The following is an 18,923-nucleotide window of genomic DNA, read 5'->3' as shown; positions in this document are numbered from 1 at the left end:
CTTCCCCCCAATGCACTGATCAGCAAGGTTTGGGATCTGCTCCTCAAATGGGACTGCTGGGTTGAGTTCCTACTTGAAGAGCTAGTTCTATCACCCAAGGGAGGTGCGGACCTATTGAGCAAAGGTGTTTGTGGCCTAGTCACCAGGAGACAATGATCCTTGCAGTGGGTCTGGGTTCCTTTGTGGGGGCAGTTGTAATTTGGGCAGGGCCAGTAGTAAATTATTTCTGAGAAGAGTAAACCTGGAACACAGCAGAAGCTGGGTACAATTCCTTCCTTGGGATGCTTTTGCAACAACTAATTCGTATGTGGGGCAATATTCAGCAATGGCTGATTCAAGTGTTACATTCTTTGGGTGGGTGTAAAACTTAAAACAACAGCCTGGCCCTGCATGTGGCCTGGCCATGGTCTCTGAGGGAATCGCTATTGATCAGATGCTTGAGAAACTGTAAGTTTGATGATTATAGCCTGCTAGCCTTGTATTCTGAAGATGGGAGCATTGAAGATTTCAGTGTCTTAAAGGCAAGGATCCTCATGGAAAAACTGCAGGGAGAAAGACTAATGCCTGAGAGCTTCACTGGGCTACCAGTGAGAGGAGCGTCTCACCACTGTTCTTGCTGCCTTTGAAAGCTTGATAGAGGAGGCTGGGTTTGCTATTCATAAAGAAAGGAACTCGTTGCCCCCAAAGTCTTGGGACATAGTTTTTGTACAGCGTCAGTTTAAAAGCATTTAAATCTATGGACCTCCCACTGTGGCTGCAGTTACTCCAAGAAAAGTGCTTCTTTCCAAAGAAATGGCAAGACAAATTATCCTGATACAAACAAACTAAAACCTCATGGCCATTTCTTCGAGATCAACTCTGCCAGAAATGAGAGGCTTCTGTGGGGCTTTGTCTGCCATTCTTGCCAACATACCAAATCCAATGAGGCCAAGAGTTTCTCCTCTGATCCGAGCTGCTCCTGAGGCCACTTCTCTTATCTGCTCCACGCTCTGCACGCGGGTCCCTTCCCTCAACGCCTGGTAAAGCCACGTGTTCCGTCTGTAGAGGTTCAGGACGTGGCATATGGTGGAGTCAGCAGTCTCTTCCACAGCTGCTGATGGGATATTGCAGACGGCAATCCCTAGGGGAAGACGAAGAAGAAAAAACAAAGTCATGTCTCAGCGATGCACAGTGCCAGCAGCATCCCCAGGCTCTCCCTAATGAAACTAAGCTTGTTTTATAATGCTCCTGGAAATGGCTTGGAACAACTCCTAGTGTAAAGACTTTTTTTCCCTGCTGCTGTTGGTAGCCCATTTCCCACCCTGCCGCTGAAAGGGACCTGCTCAGAAATACCATGATTGTGAAGGGAACGTTATGGCAAATGCTGCCTTATAATTAAACTGCTGCCTGCATCATACGTACAGCTACTCCCTGCAGGCCAGGTTAAGAAAAAGTATATGTAAGAAAACACCATTTATATATTGGACTTGTCTACACTTTAAAGCTAGCTTGGATTAAGACTGAGTGTGAATTTACAAGTGCAGTAGCTATTCTTGATTATCTCCATGTGTGGATACAATTTCAAACTGGATTAAATTACACAGTCTTTTTCTGGCATAAGAGTGTCTACCCACAGTCACTCAGGAGCAGCTATTCTAAAATAACTATGCCTAGCGAAGTCCATCTGTAGAAAAGCTTACAAAAATGGAACAAACTGAAGTCACTTATTTTTTTTGACAAATTTCTTCCTTCTCATAAATACTTTCCTTTCACTTGTTTGTTCTGAAAGAAGAATTACCATCTTGGGAGCCCCATTTTGATGCAAAGGGCCTGATGCTGCTGTTCTTACTGAGCAACACTTGCATGAAGAATCACTTGCCACTAACCTATACAGGAAGGACCCATGCACCTACTCCCAAGTAAAAGGATCAATCCTAACAACTGGCATTGCACTTGGTTGTCTTTACTTGCATCTCATTCACCTATCAAAAAACCCTTAACTGAAGCCAGCTGCAATGTCAGGGGCTACCAGCAATGCCTCACATTAGCACAGCAACTCAGGCAGTAACTAAGTCCCTCCATGCTGCTAATATACATCAGTCTGTGCTAATTCCCTCTGTAGCTTAGTACTTATTTCATTTTCACTTTAACACCCTTAGTTTGAGAGGGGCTATCTGCAGTTAAGATATTGCCTCGGTGGATCCATCTCAGTATCTGAAAAGAAATTGGGAAGGTGGGAGGGATGGAGGGGGAAGGGACAGAGCTGCCATGGAATGACCCACAGGGGTCAAGAAGCACGGTAACAAGTAGGGAAGAGCAGCAAGAAAGAGCTGGGCAGGCTGCTGAATACATCAGCTCAACAAGCCCCCATCATTAGGTGTGATCTTGAGGACATATGAAAATGGTTAAAAACCACTAGACTTACAGCTGCAAAACACTGGAAAACAAAGTCACAAAAACTGTGTGTTTAATTAAATATGTAAATGAACAATGTAACTGCTAAAATGCCCTCTGAAGTTGTGGTGTTTCCATTTAGTCCCTGTGCTTGCAACATGCTGCATGTGTTTATGTTGAGAATGCATACCCGTCCTGGAGTAGCCGCAGGTTTTGGCAGCTCGGTATGGACCACCAGTGCTGTTGGCACCTAGGAAGAGGTGAGGCACACAGCACATCTTTAGATCACGTCCACATTTCAGTGCAAAAGCCTCATTGAGAAGATAACGAGAGCAGTTCATACCTCCTCTTGGACTGGCTATTCCAAACTGTTTGCAGACAGGGAAACTTGGGGGTTTTTTTCCTCCTTTAAACATAGTTTAAACTACACACTGGATAAGAGTGTGAATGAGGTACAGAAACACTTGCTTTCTTTTTTTTAGCATAGTTCAATGTCAGACTGTAAACTCTTCAGCAAATGACGCCTAGTGTACATGACCTGGGCCACAGAAGTATTGCTATATGGCCTGAAGACATCTGCTCCAACTTATCTCTACGCAAGAAATGTAAACTGGTTTGATACAAAATGAACCAATGCCAGCTCCAGGACTGAATCCTGTACTATCAGGATCCTAGCGATCAGTTCGGCACATTTCAGCCCTTTGAAAGCCCCTGAAAATCTGTCCTGATTGTTCTGGTACAGTTCAATTAACCAGATGGCTGGGAGGGCTCTGGGCTTTAAAGACAAACTCTTCATTAATGTGCTTTCCAAACTCCTCAGGTCCAATGTTATGCATCATGCTGTGCCTAGCTTCAGAGTACCGGATGCAACTTTTAAAACCCCACAGAATGGACTGAAATAGCTTCCCAAAACTAACAGGAATATTAAGCACCAACATGCATTGCAGAGGCCCAGAGTTTGTCTAATCAGAATATTTTGCACTAGCACAATATAATATGCAGTACTACAGTATGGAGACACGCATGCAAAGATCACCGAGGCATCAACTTCAGTGTTTGTATGACAGTCTAAGTCTCCAAATCTCACTGAAGTAATCGGAGCCTTTCTGCTGACTTCAGTGAGTTGTAGATTGGTCCAGGAGGCATTTATGGGTCCATCAGCCCCCAGCACATGTGTGTAACTGCAATTAATATAAAAGCTGTTACACCCACTGTATACCCAGTGGTGGCGGCAGTCCCTTGCTACAAGGATGAGTGTTCTAGTAAATAGGGAAGTCATTGGTGAGTCTGTAACTGAGGAGGCCAATCCAAGATCTGCATGTTCAACTGAAGATACAGCAAACAGCTCCAGAAGGAAGGAGTAGATCCTAGTGATGTTGGGTCACAGCTCTTTCCTCTTCTCTCTTGTCTATCTGTTCCCATAGTGAGATGAATTTGCTCAAAATTATTGGTGGCTTGTTGTTGACATCAAGATGCCGTTGGGGATGAGTCAGTGCTTAACTCTCCCAGGTATTGCTGTTAATATCACATGTCTTCAGACTGGTCTTCAAGGTATCCTTGAAACTTTTCTTTTGCTCCTCTCTAGAGTGGCGACCATTGGTGAATGGGATTATAAAGACCCGTTTTAGGAGCTAGTTGTCAGGCATCCTTATGACATGGGTTGTCCAATGGTGCTGGTGCTGTATAAACTTAGTTTCAATGCTAGTGGTGTTTGACCAGAACACTAGTGTTCATTCTTCAATCCTTCCGGCTGGTTTGGAGGACTTTCTGGAGACATTACTAATGGTAACGTTCCAACGCTTTCAGGTGTTTCTGATATGTCATCCAAATTTCACATCCATGCAACAGGGTAGGAATGACAACAGTCTGGTAGACAGGAAGTTTGGTGAGGTTGGAAGTCATGATCAAAATATACTTTGTATGGTCAGGCAGAGTAGGGGGCATGGCATGGGTGGGGAAGAAGCAGGGACTCCCTTGGCATGCAATATGAAGTTAAAGAAAGGTCTTCAAATGTAAATAATCAGGCAGATTTTGTTTACTTGTAAGAGAAAAACCAGCAAAAAGCTAATCAGTCTGCAAACACACTGGATAGCAGAGTCAAACTGTGAGCAGCATGTCAACAGCTCACAGCTGAATAAAAACATTTTGCAGATAAATGCTTTAGCCAAGTGTCTAATTCAAAATGACTGTTCCAAAGACCTTGTGTTTCTTAGTTTTATTAAGATTTACAATACAGCATTTTGAACCAATGAATCATGTTAACACCAGCCCATCAGCAAACATGAAAGAGCTGCATACATCTGGCAGTGCATAAAGATCAGTTTGATTTTATATGCTAATGGTATCCATTAGTGGTAAAACAATTTATGCTGCTACTTCCTACATCTAAAAATCTCTGTACCACACAAAAAGGATAATATATATGACGACTCTTCAACCTAGTTAAGAAGGCTGTACTATTGCTACGGCAGTATTATTGTTCTCAGACACCAGGTGGCACTGTTACATGTAATCTTCCAAAATTTTTTTTTTGGCATATGAGAGGAAGTTTTGCTCCCAGGAAGATGTGCAGGTCATGGTTAGTCTGGCATAATGGAAGGATCTATAGAGAGGCAGTTTTGGGAAAGGAGGAATTGTGCAAGAAGCAGCTGTTTGCTCTTCCCTTTAGCTTTTGATTGCTTAAGAAGACAATTGTTCCCTAGGAAACAGGCACTGGTGTTGGACAGAGATTTGTGGCAGAACAGTCTGGCTGCATGCTGTTGACCACACTTGTCCCAGGGCTGATGTATATGTATAAATTAAACAAGTTATATACCGAATATACCCACAGTGTGACATGGACTTCTTCACTGGGAGGCTGGTGTGCAAGGCCTCGACGCATGCTAACTCTCAGCGGAGGGTCAACAACGGCATCAAAAAAGTCAACGTATGTTAAACTGTCTGTTAAATTCATTTTTCATACAATAAAAATGCCATCAATAGGAAATAGCCCTATGCAATGGGATTACTGCAGTCTCTATGCCATTCTCAAAGGGCCATACTGAAAAGGATCAAGGGACTCTGATGACTCTATACCAGACCTGTCTGTCTCATCACAACCTTGCCCCAAGAGGTTTGCTCCATGTAAAAATTAGTGAGATTGCAATTAAGAGTAGAGACCCAATTAAGATGAAGTGAGTGGTTGCTTACGAAAGCTTATGCATCTCTGAATCAGTCTATAAGGTGCAACTGTATCCTACCACCTGGTTGATCTTTGGTAGGGAGGAGATAACTGAAACCAGAAAATGACAGAAATATTAGACGTGATGAACATTGATCAAACTCACATAACTGAAACTGGCTCAATACTTCCAAAATATCTAGAAAGGAAATGCCTTAAATTCGAGCAAAGAAGAAATCGTGTTTGTCTCCTGTCTGAATCTGATCATTCTCATCTGTGAACTAAAGCAAGAGCCCTTCACAATAGAAAGACTTTGTTTTGGCACAGAAATAACTTTAATTCTCCAAGCTGTCATTCAAAAGGAAGAGGCCATTAGCTTGAACAGCAAAGAGGTTTGTGTTCTGCTATTCTGTTATATATAGCATGGTGTTGAACACCTTCCAACAGAACATTACGAGCTATGTCTAATGTCTGTCACATCTTCTTGGTCTTCTCATCCTCCCAGAGGGAAAACAACATATAATGAACTGTCCTGTTTTGGTAGGTTTGGGTTTTTTAAAATACATATGTTGCTATCTATTATGGTAGGGTCTGAGGGGTCAAAAATGCACCATGGACTTGGAGTAGAAGGTACAGATGTTTCTGGGAGTCCTCACTTCCTGATGGATTTATAACATAATCTCAGACCAGCCTTCAAGAAGCTCCATCTCTTCCCTAGAGCAGGTCCAGGTTTAGTCTCCACACTACAGGGCTGCTGCCAAATGTCAATTGCCATGGCGTCGACACCTCGACAAACTCTAGTTACAACAGGGATAGTAACTTCCTTCTACTGCAAGCGCACATCAGTGTGGCCTCCACTTCAGATACCAGGCGCCTATACCTGTCAATTCTCAGGACTGGGGGAATGAGGAGTATCAGCTGCACGAGTGAAAAAGAGACTGAAGTACTGCTCTCCTGAAGTTGGCATCAGACCCAGCAGCCATTTCAACAGCGTAACATTTATACAAATCAGTGGATTGCTCCACACGGTTGTGTTACTGATCTGAAGCAGGCTGCCTGTGCCTTGGTGGAGTGGGACTTGACATTTGGAAGCAGAGGTTCAGCAGCCACTTGATAACAGACAGAGATATGCTGCATGATCCACTTAGAGACTCTCTATGACAAGATGGCTTGGGCCCTTCACTAAGATGATCCAGTAATGAAGTGGGGATTCAATCTGAAAAGTTTAATACTGGTGTGGAGAATAACTTAAAAAATTAGGAGGTTAACTCGCTGTTTTATGCAAATTTGTAAGTCTACCTTAAGACGAGAGCTCAGAACTACGGTGAAAGGACGTATCTGACCACGAGGGCTTGAAGTGGAGTGACACACCGTGCTGAGGTGACAGTGCCCCAGCACCCCTGGGCAGCCAAGAGAGAGATGTGGGGCCAGGAAGAAGAGAACGAGCCAGAGGCTGTATGGCTTAGGGAGGTGGAGTCTGCCCTGGGAGAGAACAAGCCTTTGGTTCCAGCCTAGGGCATTGGGCGCAATGAAAGCAACGGTTAGGAAGAGTGATCTCATCCTCCAACTTCAAGAGGCCTGGGATGGTGGACCCAATAGGCCCATGGTAATATGCTATAGGGGTATGGCTGGCCAGTCCTGATAAGAATGGGATTCAGCACCAAGAGGAGAGGTGTTGCTCCAGAAGGCAGGAATGGATGTCCCAGCGAGGGAAAAGAGGAGCAGACCTCTTTCAGGGGCAGCACTGGGCTCTTTACTGGCAACTAAGAGGCGCCTCTTTACAGGTAACTGTCTTGATTCTTCCAGGGTCACATCTTCAGCTACAAACACTGACACGGCAGAGTGCTTCGCATGACCTGGTCTGGTAGTGGAGGAGTCACACTCCCTGCTCTTGGCTGCTCCTTCTCATCAGCCCAGCTCTGTGGTTTGTGGTTTTATCTTCAAAGGCCCAGTCTGCACCAGAAAGCTTTGTCAGAGCACGGCTGTGTGTAAACACCACACAACCTCGGTCTGGCCACACCTTTGCTCACAGAAGAGGGTTTTGCTACTGCTGTTCAGGGAGGTAATGTAACTAGGCCAGCAGAAAACCCCTTTTGGCTGACATATGCTGCATTTCCATTAGGGAGTTCTGCCAAAATAGCTATCCTGACATAGCTTGAGTACAGCTTAGGCCAGTGCTTCATTCATGGCCCCATATCCTCAGCATGGCCTCTCATTCCCAACCCACAGTCTCCCAACCCTACGACCCCATCTGCTGATGTTGCAACCCCATTTGGGGTCGCAACCCATAGTTTGGGAACCGCTGGTAGGCTGTATCTGCTCCTTTCTCAGATATAAGAAATGGCACTTTGTCCCCAAAAGTTTGTCTAACAGCTGTCCTGACTCTACAGTTCATCCAGTAACAAATATCTCTCTCAAGGTTTGGTCTTCTTCAGGTATCGGTTGCAATTATTCCATGACCTCTCTTCTGGGTTCCAGTGAGGGTTAGTATTGAAAAAAAAAATCCCTACCCCTTGCTCCTGGGTGCCAAACTATTTTCCAACCTTAGCCAACTCACCATCAGAGAAGTAAACTTTCCACTGATCAATGAACACCAAGCAGAACAAGACCCTGCCTAAACAACTAGTGCAAAACACATCTCTATCACCACCACCACCACCACAATGAACACACTCTGCAATGAAACCACCAGAACCCATGGGACCGATACATGTCGATAACAGAATGTCACATATTTCATCTCATGCACCAAATGCCCTTGTGGAAACTGAATAACCACTTTGCTCCTGAATGAACTCCCACAGAAAAATGGGAAAGGGTAGAAACACCTGGTTACCAGCAGAACTGTTTTCACAGAATCACTGCTCTCTCTCTGCCCCCCCCAGTCCTTGTACTCCAGAACGTAACTTCAGAAGATGGGCCTGGGAACAAAAAATCATGATATTGGACACCAAGAACCATGGATACAAGCAATGGTTTTATGGGTCTATGAGAAGGCACATCTGATCTGATCAGATGGCCCAGCACTGGATGAAGTAAGCCCAGTCCCTATAAAAGTATATGCTACACATTTCTGATTTAGTTAGTCTAGGAGGTGCATATTTACCCTGCCTGATTTCAGGCTAACATAGTTAACAACATCTCTCTGTTTATGGCTCGTTACAATTTACCCGCTCTCACTGTTAACCTCTCTATACTCCACAGGTAATAATGACTTTCTTCCCTTTTGAATAGTCTTATTCTTTTATGTAATTAGGTTTATCTATTTCACCTGCCCTTTGCTTAGTTTGTAGCTACCTCTGATAAACTTTTTTTTCTCCACAGCTATACTCACTCCCCTCTTCTCCTTCTTTAAGTGACTTATTTTCATTTGCATAATGGAATTAAACGAAAGCCATTGCTTTACTTGCTATTTGGCGTTGGCAAGATCTGCTTCTTTCCTAGTCCTAAGGAATGGCATGTCTTATCTGACACCTCTCTCAGCTATATAGGTGGTCCAATAAAAGGTATTAACAAACCTTTCTTCCTGCATATTCCCCAGAGCATAACAACAAACTGCAACTCTACTAAAATATAGAAGGCAGGGTAGAGGTGCACCTTATAGACCAATTAAACCAGAGATGCATAAGCTTTTTATGAGTATACTGGCTCTTCACTAGTCTTTCTGTAATACCATGGACCTCCCTAAACACACATTGGTGATACCTGACTTGAGAAATCTGCATATATATATGCTGTCCCCACTACTGCCAAGTGAAATAATTAGCGTCAAGTATCTCGGCTTCTAGCCAGGCTCTTAATGATAAGGGGTTTAAGCCTCCAATGACCTGCCCGGGATGGGGCACAAAGGTCTTGCAGCTTACCGCTCTGGAAATCCTGTCTTATTGCATGCAGTCCAAAATGATGATCCATCTATCTCTACCTTGCCTCTCTTCCTTTCAGACACATTAGCAATACTTGTATTTAGTCTGGATATTAATTACAATTGGATGTGAAGCACTGATTTATAATGGTTTTGTAAAGCCTATATAACCTTTATTATGTTCCCAAGGAACTAATGATCGGCTATATATTTACAGACATTTTTATAGAGACATTTTCCCTGCATTTCACATTTATTTTTTCAAACTACGACTGTCTGCAAATTGTTCTGTAAAAAATGTGTCTCAAGGTTTCTGGTGTAACTGATTGGACTGTGACTAATTAAATTGTCACCTTTGACAACTCTTAAGATGGTCTTCTTCCCAACAGCCACATGAGAAAGGCTGGAAAACTTCTGATGCTGATCATACACATACCAAATCCAGGAAACATAGGAGCAGTAGATGTATTACCCTTAGTGAAAGGGTGTTAAAACCCCTCTACCTGCAGCTTCCCCCCCACCACCTGCATTCGTCTGCTGCTGCTGCCACTGGGGAGACAACGGGCAAGTGTTACAGTCTTGTTACAAGTCTCAAACCCCTTTGCTGATATCCTTACTTTCACTCTAACCCTCAGATCTTGAAAACAGTTGTTCCTTTGTTACTATAGGTCCCTTTTTCAAGTGACATGTCTCTGTGTAGAGTGGAAAGTATTAAGGTAATTGAAAATGTCTCCCCAACACCCACCGTATTAAGGTTCCAAGTCAGTAAAGCACTTAAGTATGTGCTTAATTTTAACCTCTTAGCAAAGCAGTTAAACATCACACTTACTCCGATGAGATTTAGGCACATAATTAAAGTTAAGCATATATTTAAGTTCTTTGTGTACTGGCACATTCAAGCAGAGCTCTTCGAAGCGGTAGAATGATACAATAACACACTCAGATAATCCTTTTTCTCTTTTTTAAAGGGAGACTGACAGCTTTAAATGTACACAACTGAAAAATTTTAAAAAGTAAAAATCATTTTTGGGTCTCACATTTTTCAGGAGGCCTCCTGCCAATTTCTGTGCTTTTATAAATCTTACTTCTCAATGGTTAAAATGTTTTTCATTCCTCTGCTGCTAGATGAAAGACTCAGACAAACACAGGGGGAAACTAACTGACCACAGGAAAGAAAAGGGAAACCTGAAAAGCAAACAACTCAAATGCAGAAAATGTTTTCTTCTTAATCTCCTTTGGTTACAGTAACGTTAGCTGCCACTTGGAACACTACTGGAAATATAATGTTCAGTCACAACTGAGATTTTTAAGTTAATGTTGTATCTCTTTATATATAATCAACTTTTTGGCAAATGGATCTTGTAATTTAACCCCTTAAAAGTCAAGAGCTACTCATACTACAAATCCTGGAAAGAAAAAAAAGGAGAGCCAAAATTTTCCCTACATGAGTTTATAGTGCTTTGGCAGTATTTCCACTCATGTCAGTCAAAAATTCAGTGTAGTTGTCTTTGGATGCACTGCAGACGCACTGGACTGATGGGATAAATAATCAGGTTTGCTGACTAGGCAGGCTAACTGCATGTGTTCTGGAGAAGCATCAGAAACCATTTTGGATGCTTTCTCCAGCCTGTGCGAGATAGAGATGGGAGATTTGTCCCAAGAGATATCACACAGGGGTAGGAGGGCTACTGCTGGCCTTCTCCATTCTTACCTGAACAACATCCTGCTTGGGGGAGAGTGTGCAGCCAATGAACCATGCAAAGTTGACCTAACTATCCTAACTTAAACGTCAATTCATGGGAAATTCCTCCGATCACTAGTTCTATACCCATTTCCCCATGACTGAGACTAGTTGACTGCATGTCATTTTCTTAAAGGACCTCTGCCAAGTTGAAGCTGTTTTTTTGCAAGTGCTTGTTATAATATTGTATGTTATCTGTATTGCAGTGGTCTAGTTATTCTATCCCCTACAGTCAAGAGCAGGACTTAATTGTAGCAGAAAATACATAAAGATGTATTAAAAAGGTCTGCACCGGATACACACCAGATCTCAGTATTTTTTTTTAATAAGACATACTTTTAAAAACCAAATATTTTGTCTAAAAATGGCCTGGATTTTAAACTTGAGTTTAAAGGGGGGGTGGGGAAAGAAGAGGTGCACCACAGAGGTTATAACCTGGTAATGGTGTCATTATTTTATGTTTTATATTTTACTTAAAATTGAGGGTCTGAAAATTTTGTGGCATTTACAGTTAAAAGGAATGTAGCAGTGTACAATGTTCAAGGCCTTGGCACTTCAATGAACACTGCTCAAGGAGTCACCAATATGAAGTGAAGGCACAGGGCTGTGTAGGGAGCTCACTGCATGACTACAGCCAGACCTAAAACTAGGTTCAAGAGGTGAACGAAGCTGAGAGATGGTCGTGGGGTGGGGCAGGAAGAGTCCAAAGTAAAACAAATTTACATAAGCAATGATTTCCTGTGCTCATGATGGAGGGGTTTCTTTATTTCTATTGTCTATAGTACTTGTATCAGGTGAAGAATTTACTGGAGCAACAAGGGAAAAAGAAGATAGTATCTGAGTTTGGGAAACACAACTGGGCAATGGGAACCTGGAAAATGGGTAAGAAGTTCTTGGCAGACTTTCAAGCAATGGTACAATTGGGATCAGAGGAATTTTGTCATACCCTGAACAGCATACCTTTTCCCATGCCAGATGTGCATGGCAGGAGACATGATGTTTGGAAATAGAGAATGAAACTCCTTCCAATCATGCCATTGCTGAGCTGTGCCAAGTCCAATCCTGAAAATCAGGTGGTGGGTGGCTCTATCCCATCCCAGTCCCCTCCCAATATTCCAGCCCTTGGCATGGCTTTACGAGCGCTCGTGGTGCTCGGGCCAGGTGCCAGATGATTGGAAGATAGCCAATGTGGCCCCCATCTTTAAGAAAGGGAGGAGGGAGGACCCGGGCAACTATAGGCCCGTCAGTCTTACCTCAATCCTGGGGAAACTGTTTGAGAAGATCATCAAGGAGCACATCTGTGATGGGCCGGCATCAGGGGTGATGCTCAGGGGCAATCAGCACGGTTTCATTAGGGGCAGGTCATGTCAGACCTACCTGATTGCCTTTTACGATCAGGTCACAAAAGCATTGGATGCAGGTGTCGCCGTGGATGTAGTCTTTCTGGACTTCTGCAAGGCCTTTGACACTGTCTCTCACCCCATCCTCGTTAAAAAACTAGGTGACTGTGGAATTGATGCCTACACGGTCAGATGGATTGCTAATTGGCTGAAGGGTTGTACGCGTATATTCATATGCGACCTGGGGGGAAGTGGGCAGCCATATTCGACCTGGGGGGAAGTGGGCAGCGGAGTCCCCAGGGCTCGGTCCTTGGGCCCGCACTGTTCAATTTCTTTATCAGCGATTTAGACAACGGGGTGAAAAGCAACCTGTTCAAATTCCCTGATGATACCAAAATCTGGGGTGAGGTGGGCACGCTAGTAGGGAGGGAAAGACTGCAGAAAGACCTGGATAGGTTGCAGGGGTGGGCTAACAAAAACAGAATGCGTTTCAATACTGAGAAGTGCAAGGTGCTGCACTTGGGCAGTAGTAACCAGCAACACACTTATAAGATGGGAAACTCCCTTCTTGAGAGCATGGAGGCGGAAAGGGATCTTGGAGTCATCATTGACTCCAAGATGAACATGGGTCGACAATGTGAGGTCACGGTCGGCAGGGCTAACCGGACCCTATCGTGCATCCACAGGTGCATCTCAAGTAGGGCCAAGGAGGTGATCATCCCCTTCTATGCGACACTGGTCAGGCCACAGCTGGAGTACTGTGTCCAGTTCTGGGCACCCCACTTGAAGAGGGATGTGGACAACACTGAGAGGGTCCAGAGGAGGGCCACCCACACGATCTGGAGACAGCAGGGCAGACCCTACGATGAGAGGCTACAGGACCTGAACCTGTTCAGCCTTCACAAGAGAAGGCTGAGTGGGGACTTGGTGGCGGTCTATAAACTCACTAGGGGGGACCAGAAGGGTTTGGGGGAGACCTTGTTTCCCCCAGCGCACCCCGGGATAACAAGAAATAACAGCCACAAGTTGTTGGAGAGTAGGTTCAGATTAGACATCTGTAGGAACTACTTCACAGTTAGGGTGGCTAGGATCTGGAACCAACTTCCAAGGGAAGTGGTGCTGGCTCCTACCCTGGGGGTCTTTAAGAAGCGGCTTGATGCCTACATGGCAGGGGTCGCTTGAGCCCAGTTTCCCTCCTGCCCAGGCAGGGGGTAGGACTTGAAGATCTACAAGGTCCCTTCCGACCCTACTTCTATGATTCTATGATTCAGATCTGGGAGCATTGAGAGCAGGTCCAACAAGCTGATTGTTGGCCCAGACCCGAGACAGCTCAGTTGCAAGTGTGGCTTTCAGAATCTCCAGGGCACTGGGACCCCTGGACTGAGGAGCATCTCTTATAGCCTGGACATCCTCTGCCCCAGGATGTCAAAAAGCACAAATTCAGTGCAGCTCCCTGCAACCTGGCATTTTTAAATGCCTTGCCCTGCAGCCCTCATTTTTTGTGGAATGACTTTGTGTCTGGTTTGCCACTACAGTGATCTAAAATGGCTGAACACGTAGTACTATTATTATGTATGATGCGATGAACACACGAATTGTGCCATAACTGTAACGTGCCAGGAGCCATACTCTCTGTTTCTCTAGGCTATGAATCCAAGCCTGAAGCTGTCTGTGATCCTTTCTGGATCAAACTAACCATCACTTACTTCATACCTGCAGGTTTGACCCAGCTATTGACAATGTATGGGAGGATTTATGCCTGTGTGAAGCCTCCCTGGCATCCATTAGGTTCTGCATATGTGTTACCTACTGTAAGACAAGGGGCATGATCTATGATACTTAAGTATTCATGGTATCCGGCGGTGAAGCAGGTCAGCTTAATCGCTGCCCCCGTTCCCGTTTGACATTACTAGGGCTCAGTTGCCCCTGGCTGATCCTTAATCCTGCAGCTGTCTGTGTGCAGAACCTGTGCGGGTCACAGTCGGTCATTCTGATTAACATCCTATGGGTTCCTACTGGAAAATATGGCTTTTCCTTTAATCCCACCTTTCCTTTAATGCACACTTTTCTTGGCTGGCCATAGTACTGAGGGTATTTAGTAGGGCTGTGTGAAGCTTCAGTAGCTGATTTGATTTGGAGGAGAGTCAACCTGATACGGCGACCAAAATTCTGAATCTAAATCGAATCGGGAGACCAATTAAAAGCTTTGAACCGAATCGGAAGCCTCCGAATCGATTCAGAAAAGAATTGGCTAATTCGGCCATAGACTAAACAGGCAGCAGTCCTCACCACACTGGACACAGCTGCCTCCAAGTGGTAAGTCCCTTGTGATGGGCTGTTGGGGAAGGGGAGGGGCATGGGGGAGGGAGGGATTGGGGCTGGGGCAAGCTGCCTAGCTGGGGCGGGGGGCGCAGGACTCGGGGAGGGGGGTGGGGGAATGCAGGATGCGGGAGCAGCAGCACTCAGAGTGGGGTCTCTGTTCTGCTGATGCTTGCCCAGCTGGGGTGTGTGTGGGGGAAAACGTGGCTCGCTCTGGGAGGAAGGGGGCATAGCCCCTGCTCTCAGCACTGCTGCGCCTGCATCCTGCACCCCCCTGCGCCGGCTGGGCAAGCAGCGGCAGTGCCTGCCCTTCCGCGCCGGCTGGGCAGGAGCAGGAGCAGTGCCCGCCCCCGGTTGGTGCCGCATCAGTGCCGCTGCTTGCCCAGCCAGGGTGCTGCCGGGGGGGGGGGGGAGAGAGGAGGGAATGTGGGCATGGCAGCACTAGGAGTGGGGGCTATTCCCTGCTGCCACTTGCCCCCTTCTGCCTGGAGCGAGCTGCACCCCATCCGGTCCCGCCCCACCCCTGCTCCAAGTGCTGCTGTGCCCACATCCCTCGCCCCACTTCCCGAGTCGCATGCCCCCCGCCCTGGCTGGGCAGTTTGTCCCAGCCCCAATCTCTCCCTCCCCCACGCCCCTTCCTTTCCCCTTCCACCCACTACAACAGGCTTACCAGCTGGAGGCGACTGTGTCCAGCATCGAGGACTGCTGCCTGTTTAGTTTATGGCTGAATCTCCAAAGCGGTGCTCAATCTTCAGATCTGATTCAGTCGATCATATCGGGTCAGTGATTTGAAATCAGTGTCCCTCCGAATCGGCTGAATCCGAAGCGAATACTTGCCGCTTTGCACAGGCCTAGTGTTTAGGTGAAAGCAGCCCAGGGGCGGGTATCCAGAGACGAGGCACAGGACAGCACACCAATCAGGGTGCTTCTAAAGATGCGCCAAAGAGCTGTGTTTTCTGGCCTTGTACTCGCAGCTGCTCTCCTTCCATTTCAAATGATAAGGAGAACTCTGAAAGACCTATTTGTTTTCCAAAGTCAAGTGTCCATCTCCCCTTGGTTTTGGACTGCAACAGCAGTCTTCTCCCACACCCCTGTCCCATCTTTCTCTCCTTCCATCCGTCTCATCTTTGTTAGAAGAAGAGGGAATACGGCTGGAAGAATGCTTCCTTCATTGGCTTTACTGTTCTCCCCTCCCCATAAGTCCAAAACGGCTATTATTTCATTACTGTGACCCACTCAGCAAAGGCAAAAAACAGATTTTCACTGTCCTAGAACTGAAATTTTTAAATATCTGCAATAGTACACATACACACATGCATGCACACACGTATGCAGTTAAGTGACAGAATCCCAAGTTTCTTCCTCTTTTGAGAACAGCCACTGCAAAAATATTTGTACATTGCTCAGAAGTTTACTGTTAGAGCTACAAATGACAGTACAGCCATCATTTATCTGTTTAACCATTAATATCTGTAACTGTCACATGAGAGTAGAATCTGGCAATGAGATGTCAGCAGCTGTAGCTTTGGCTTTTAACTAACAGCAGTGAATGGTAAATGATTTGACGCCTATATATAAATACTTTTCCTGAGGGATACTTGCATTTTTCCAATCTGTCAAAACTGCTGCACATCTGTTATTCAAAAGTTTACAAAGTTTTGTATCAAAGCACAGCCTAGTTTCATGGGTGAACAAAATGTTTCTTTTATATGGGTACAGCACATCTCTATAGGGGACATGAAAAAGTGAAGCTTGTTTCTCAGTAGACCTGTGGGAACATTTTTTAAATGACACTTTCTGGTTTCCATCAGAATGATAAAACAAAAAAGCTTTCATTAATGTTAAAAAAAAAAAAAAGACTGATATGAAAAACCTGTGGTCAGAAAGCAGAAACAGAATCATTATCCGCAGTGAGAGATCAGGTAGAAATGACTAGCCGGGGGGAGAAAAAGAATCTTTCAAACCTGTAGGCTCTGACAATATTTTACAAACATTACTCTGTTGCCACAGAGCAGGTGTGCAGACTACAGGGATCATAATCATGCTAAGGTACAACAAAAACAGCTCCATCACAGAGGAGCGCAGATTCTTGGACCATTATTAATTTCTGTTTTGGAATCACTGGAAGAAGACAGGAAACAGTGGAGAGATGGCTCTGAATTTTCTGCAGCTCAGGGTGTTCATCTGGAATTCTGCTTAAGGTAAAAGGATCCCTGCTTCAGCTTCACAAGTTAAAATGTATTAGCAACTTGGAGTAAACATTAAGATTCATTGCAATTATGGTCATTATTTCAAGAGAAAGCTGAGTGTATGCTTGGGAAAAAAATATACATTAAAGGTGTATGAATATCTCAACTCAAAATTGGGTCACCAGTGTTCTGATGATGGATACAACCAAGACTAGTTTCTATATTTTCCATCTCTCATTTATCAACTATAAAGAGTTAAAAATCTATATACAGTTAACGATATTACCATATGGAAAGTGGTACCAATTAAACTTTACGCTACATTTGTAGCTAGTCATTACATTTTCTGCTTTAAGACAATCATTTGGCCACCCAATTTGCAATGCTGAAGAAAGGACTACGCTATTGTGTTTGATTACTTGATTTGGCTTTTTAAATGCAGAGACAATTTTTTAATATAAGAAACCCTATGGAAAGCTTTCATAGTACTTCTTGATGGATTGCATTCTTGGGCCAAATTGTCAACAGTGATTTCATCATAGCTACTTGCACTACAGACGCAACTTAACCTACCACAGTTTTCTGTGTGTGCAAATCCTCAGAGCTGTATAAGAAATCTGCATTTGTATGTAAATTGGGTAGAACTGTAACTACTTAGCTGGTTTGCAAATGTAGTTTGCATGCATAATACTGAATCTACAGGCATGAATGGCTGTGTGTACATAAAAGGCCTACAATTTGAGATGCTGCTTTCTGAAAATCTGGTCACTTCTGTTTTCTGGGCCTGGACATGGGACACATCCAGTGCTTCCTGTAAGGTACTAGATGCCTGCAATTCTTCTTCATCAGCTTAAGTCCAAGCAAAGGCAATAATGAGGTGTGTGTTCTTTGGTTCAATCTGTATTTATAATTTTGACACACAATTATTGCTAATGCTTGAATTAAAAAGGCTGAACCAACTAAAAATGCACATACAAATTAAGCGTGATGGAGCAATCCATGCTAACAAGAAGACGGAACATTTTGCCACCCTGCAGAATTAATAAAAGCAATCATCAGATCAAGACAGACTGGTGGAAAGAGTGGCAATCAAACGTTCACAACAACTGCTTTTAAACACAAGTCTACTACATGAAGACACTGGGGCAAATTTTAAAAAGGAGGTTTTGGTATTGAGTTGTGTGGTGTCTCGCAGCCCCACCCTTCTCCAGGTATAAGCTTTAATATAGACAGAAATGGTTACAGTTTTAGAGGCAGAATCAGAACACCTTTGAATATTTAACCCAAAGATCCCTTTGCATAGAAGTCTATTAAAAACAATGCTGTTTGTATTGATTTAAAAGAAACAAGCAACAACAAGTAAGGGGGGAAGAAGCTATTTGGACAGAACTAAATCATACCGAGTTCCCCCGCTGCTTTGATGTCGATATTGTCATAGCCGCTGCCTATTCGAACAATGACTCTAAGGGCCTTGAACTTTTCTAGATCTTCCCGGGTCAGCGTGATGGTGTGGTACATCATTGCCCCAACCGCTTCATTTAATACCTGGAACAGAACAGAAGGATGAAAGAAAATCCTGGTCATGGGAGACTGGCAAGACTGGGAACAGGGATGCACTGATGGAACAAATGGGCCTAACCCGACATGGGGCTGAGCATGCTCAGTGTGGTACCCGAGTCGTCTTCGTACCTACTGAAGTTGAGAGGAATTGAGGGTGCTCAGCACATTTCATACAAACGTTCAATTTGTAAGATGCTCCCTAGAGCTTGGTATGTTCAGATTAGTGATCCCCTGACCTCGCCTATTGGAATCAGACTAAAAACCGCCCACTTATAAAATAGGGAAGAATGTAGCATGCTTCCCTTGGCACAAGTATTAACTTGATGGGCACCCATCACAGCTCCTGCAGACATAGATAGATACCATTCTGCAGATAAAA

At 44.5% G+C, this 18,923-nt stretch overlaps 1 protein-coding gene across 8 annotated transcripts in view; it reads right to left on the bottom strand.

Moving 5' to 3' along the window:
* CTBP2 (C-terminal binding protein 2) overlaps positions 1-18,923 on the bottom strand; it is a 263,869-nt gene that overhangs the window by 18,594 nt on the left and 226,352 nt on the right. For all 8 annotated transcript variants that reach the window (XM_019482851.2, XM_014611381.3, XM_014611382.3 and 5 more), the window contains 2 exons: positions 18,385-18,529; positions 914-1,120 (listed from right to left, as the gene is read on the bottom strand). In XM_019482851.2, coding sequence (XP_019338396.1) covers positions 914-1,120; positions 18,385-18,529 — 352 coding nt within the window. The remainder of the gene's footprint in view (positions 1-913; positions 1,121-18,384; positions 18,530-18,923) is intronic.

This window comes from Alligator mississippiensis, chromosome 6 (assembly GCF_030867095.1).
Source record: "Alligator mississippiensis isolate rAllMis1 chromosome 6, rAllMis1, whole genome shotgun sequence".
NCBI classification, from domain to species: Eukaryota; Metazoa; Chordata; order Crocodylia; family Alligatoridae; genus Alligator; species Alligator mississippiensis.
This window is presented reverse-complemented; position numbering and strand designations above follow the sequence as displayed.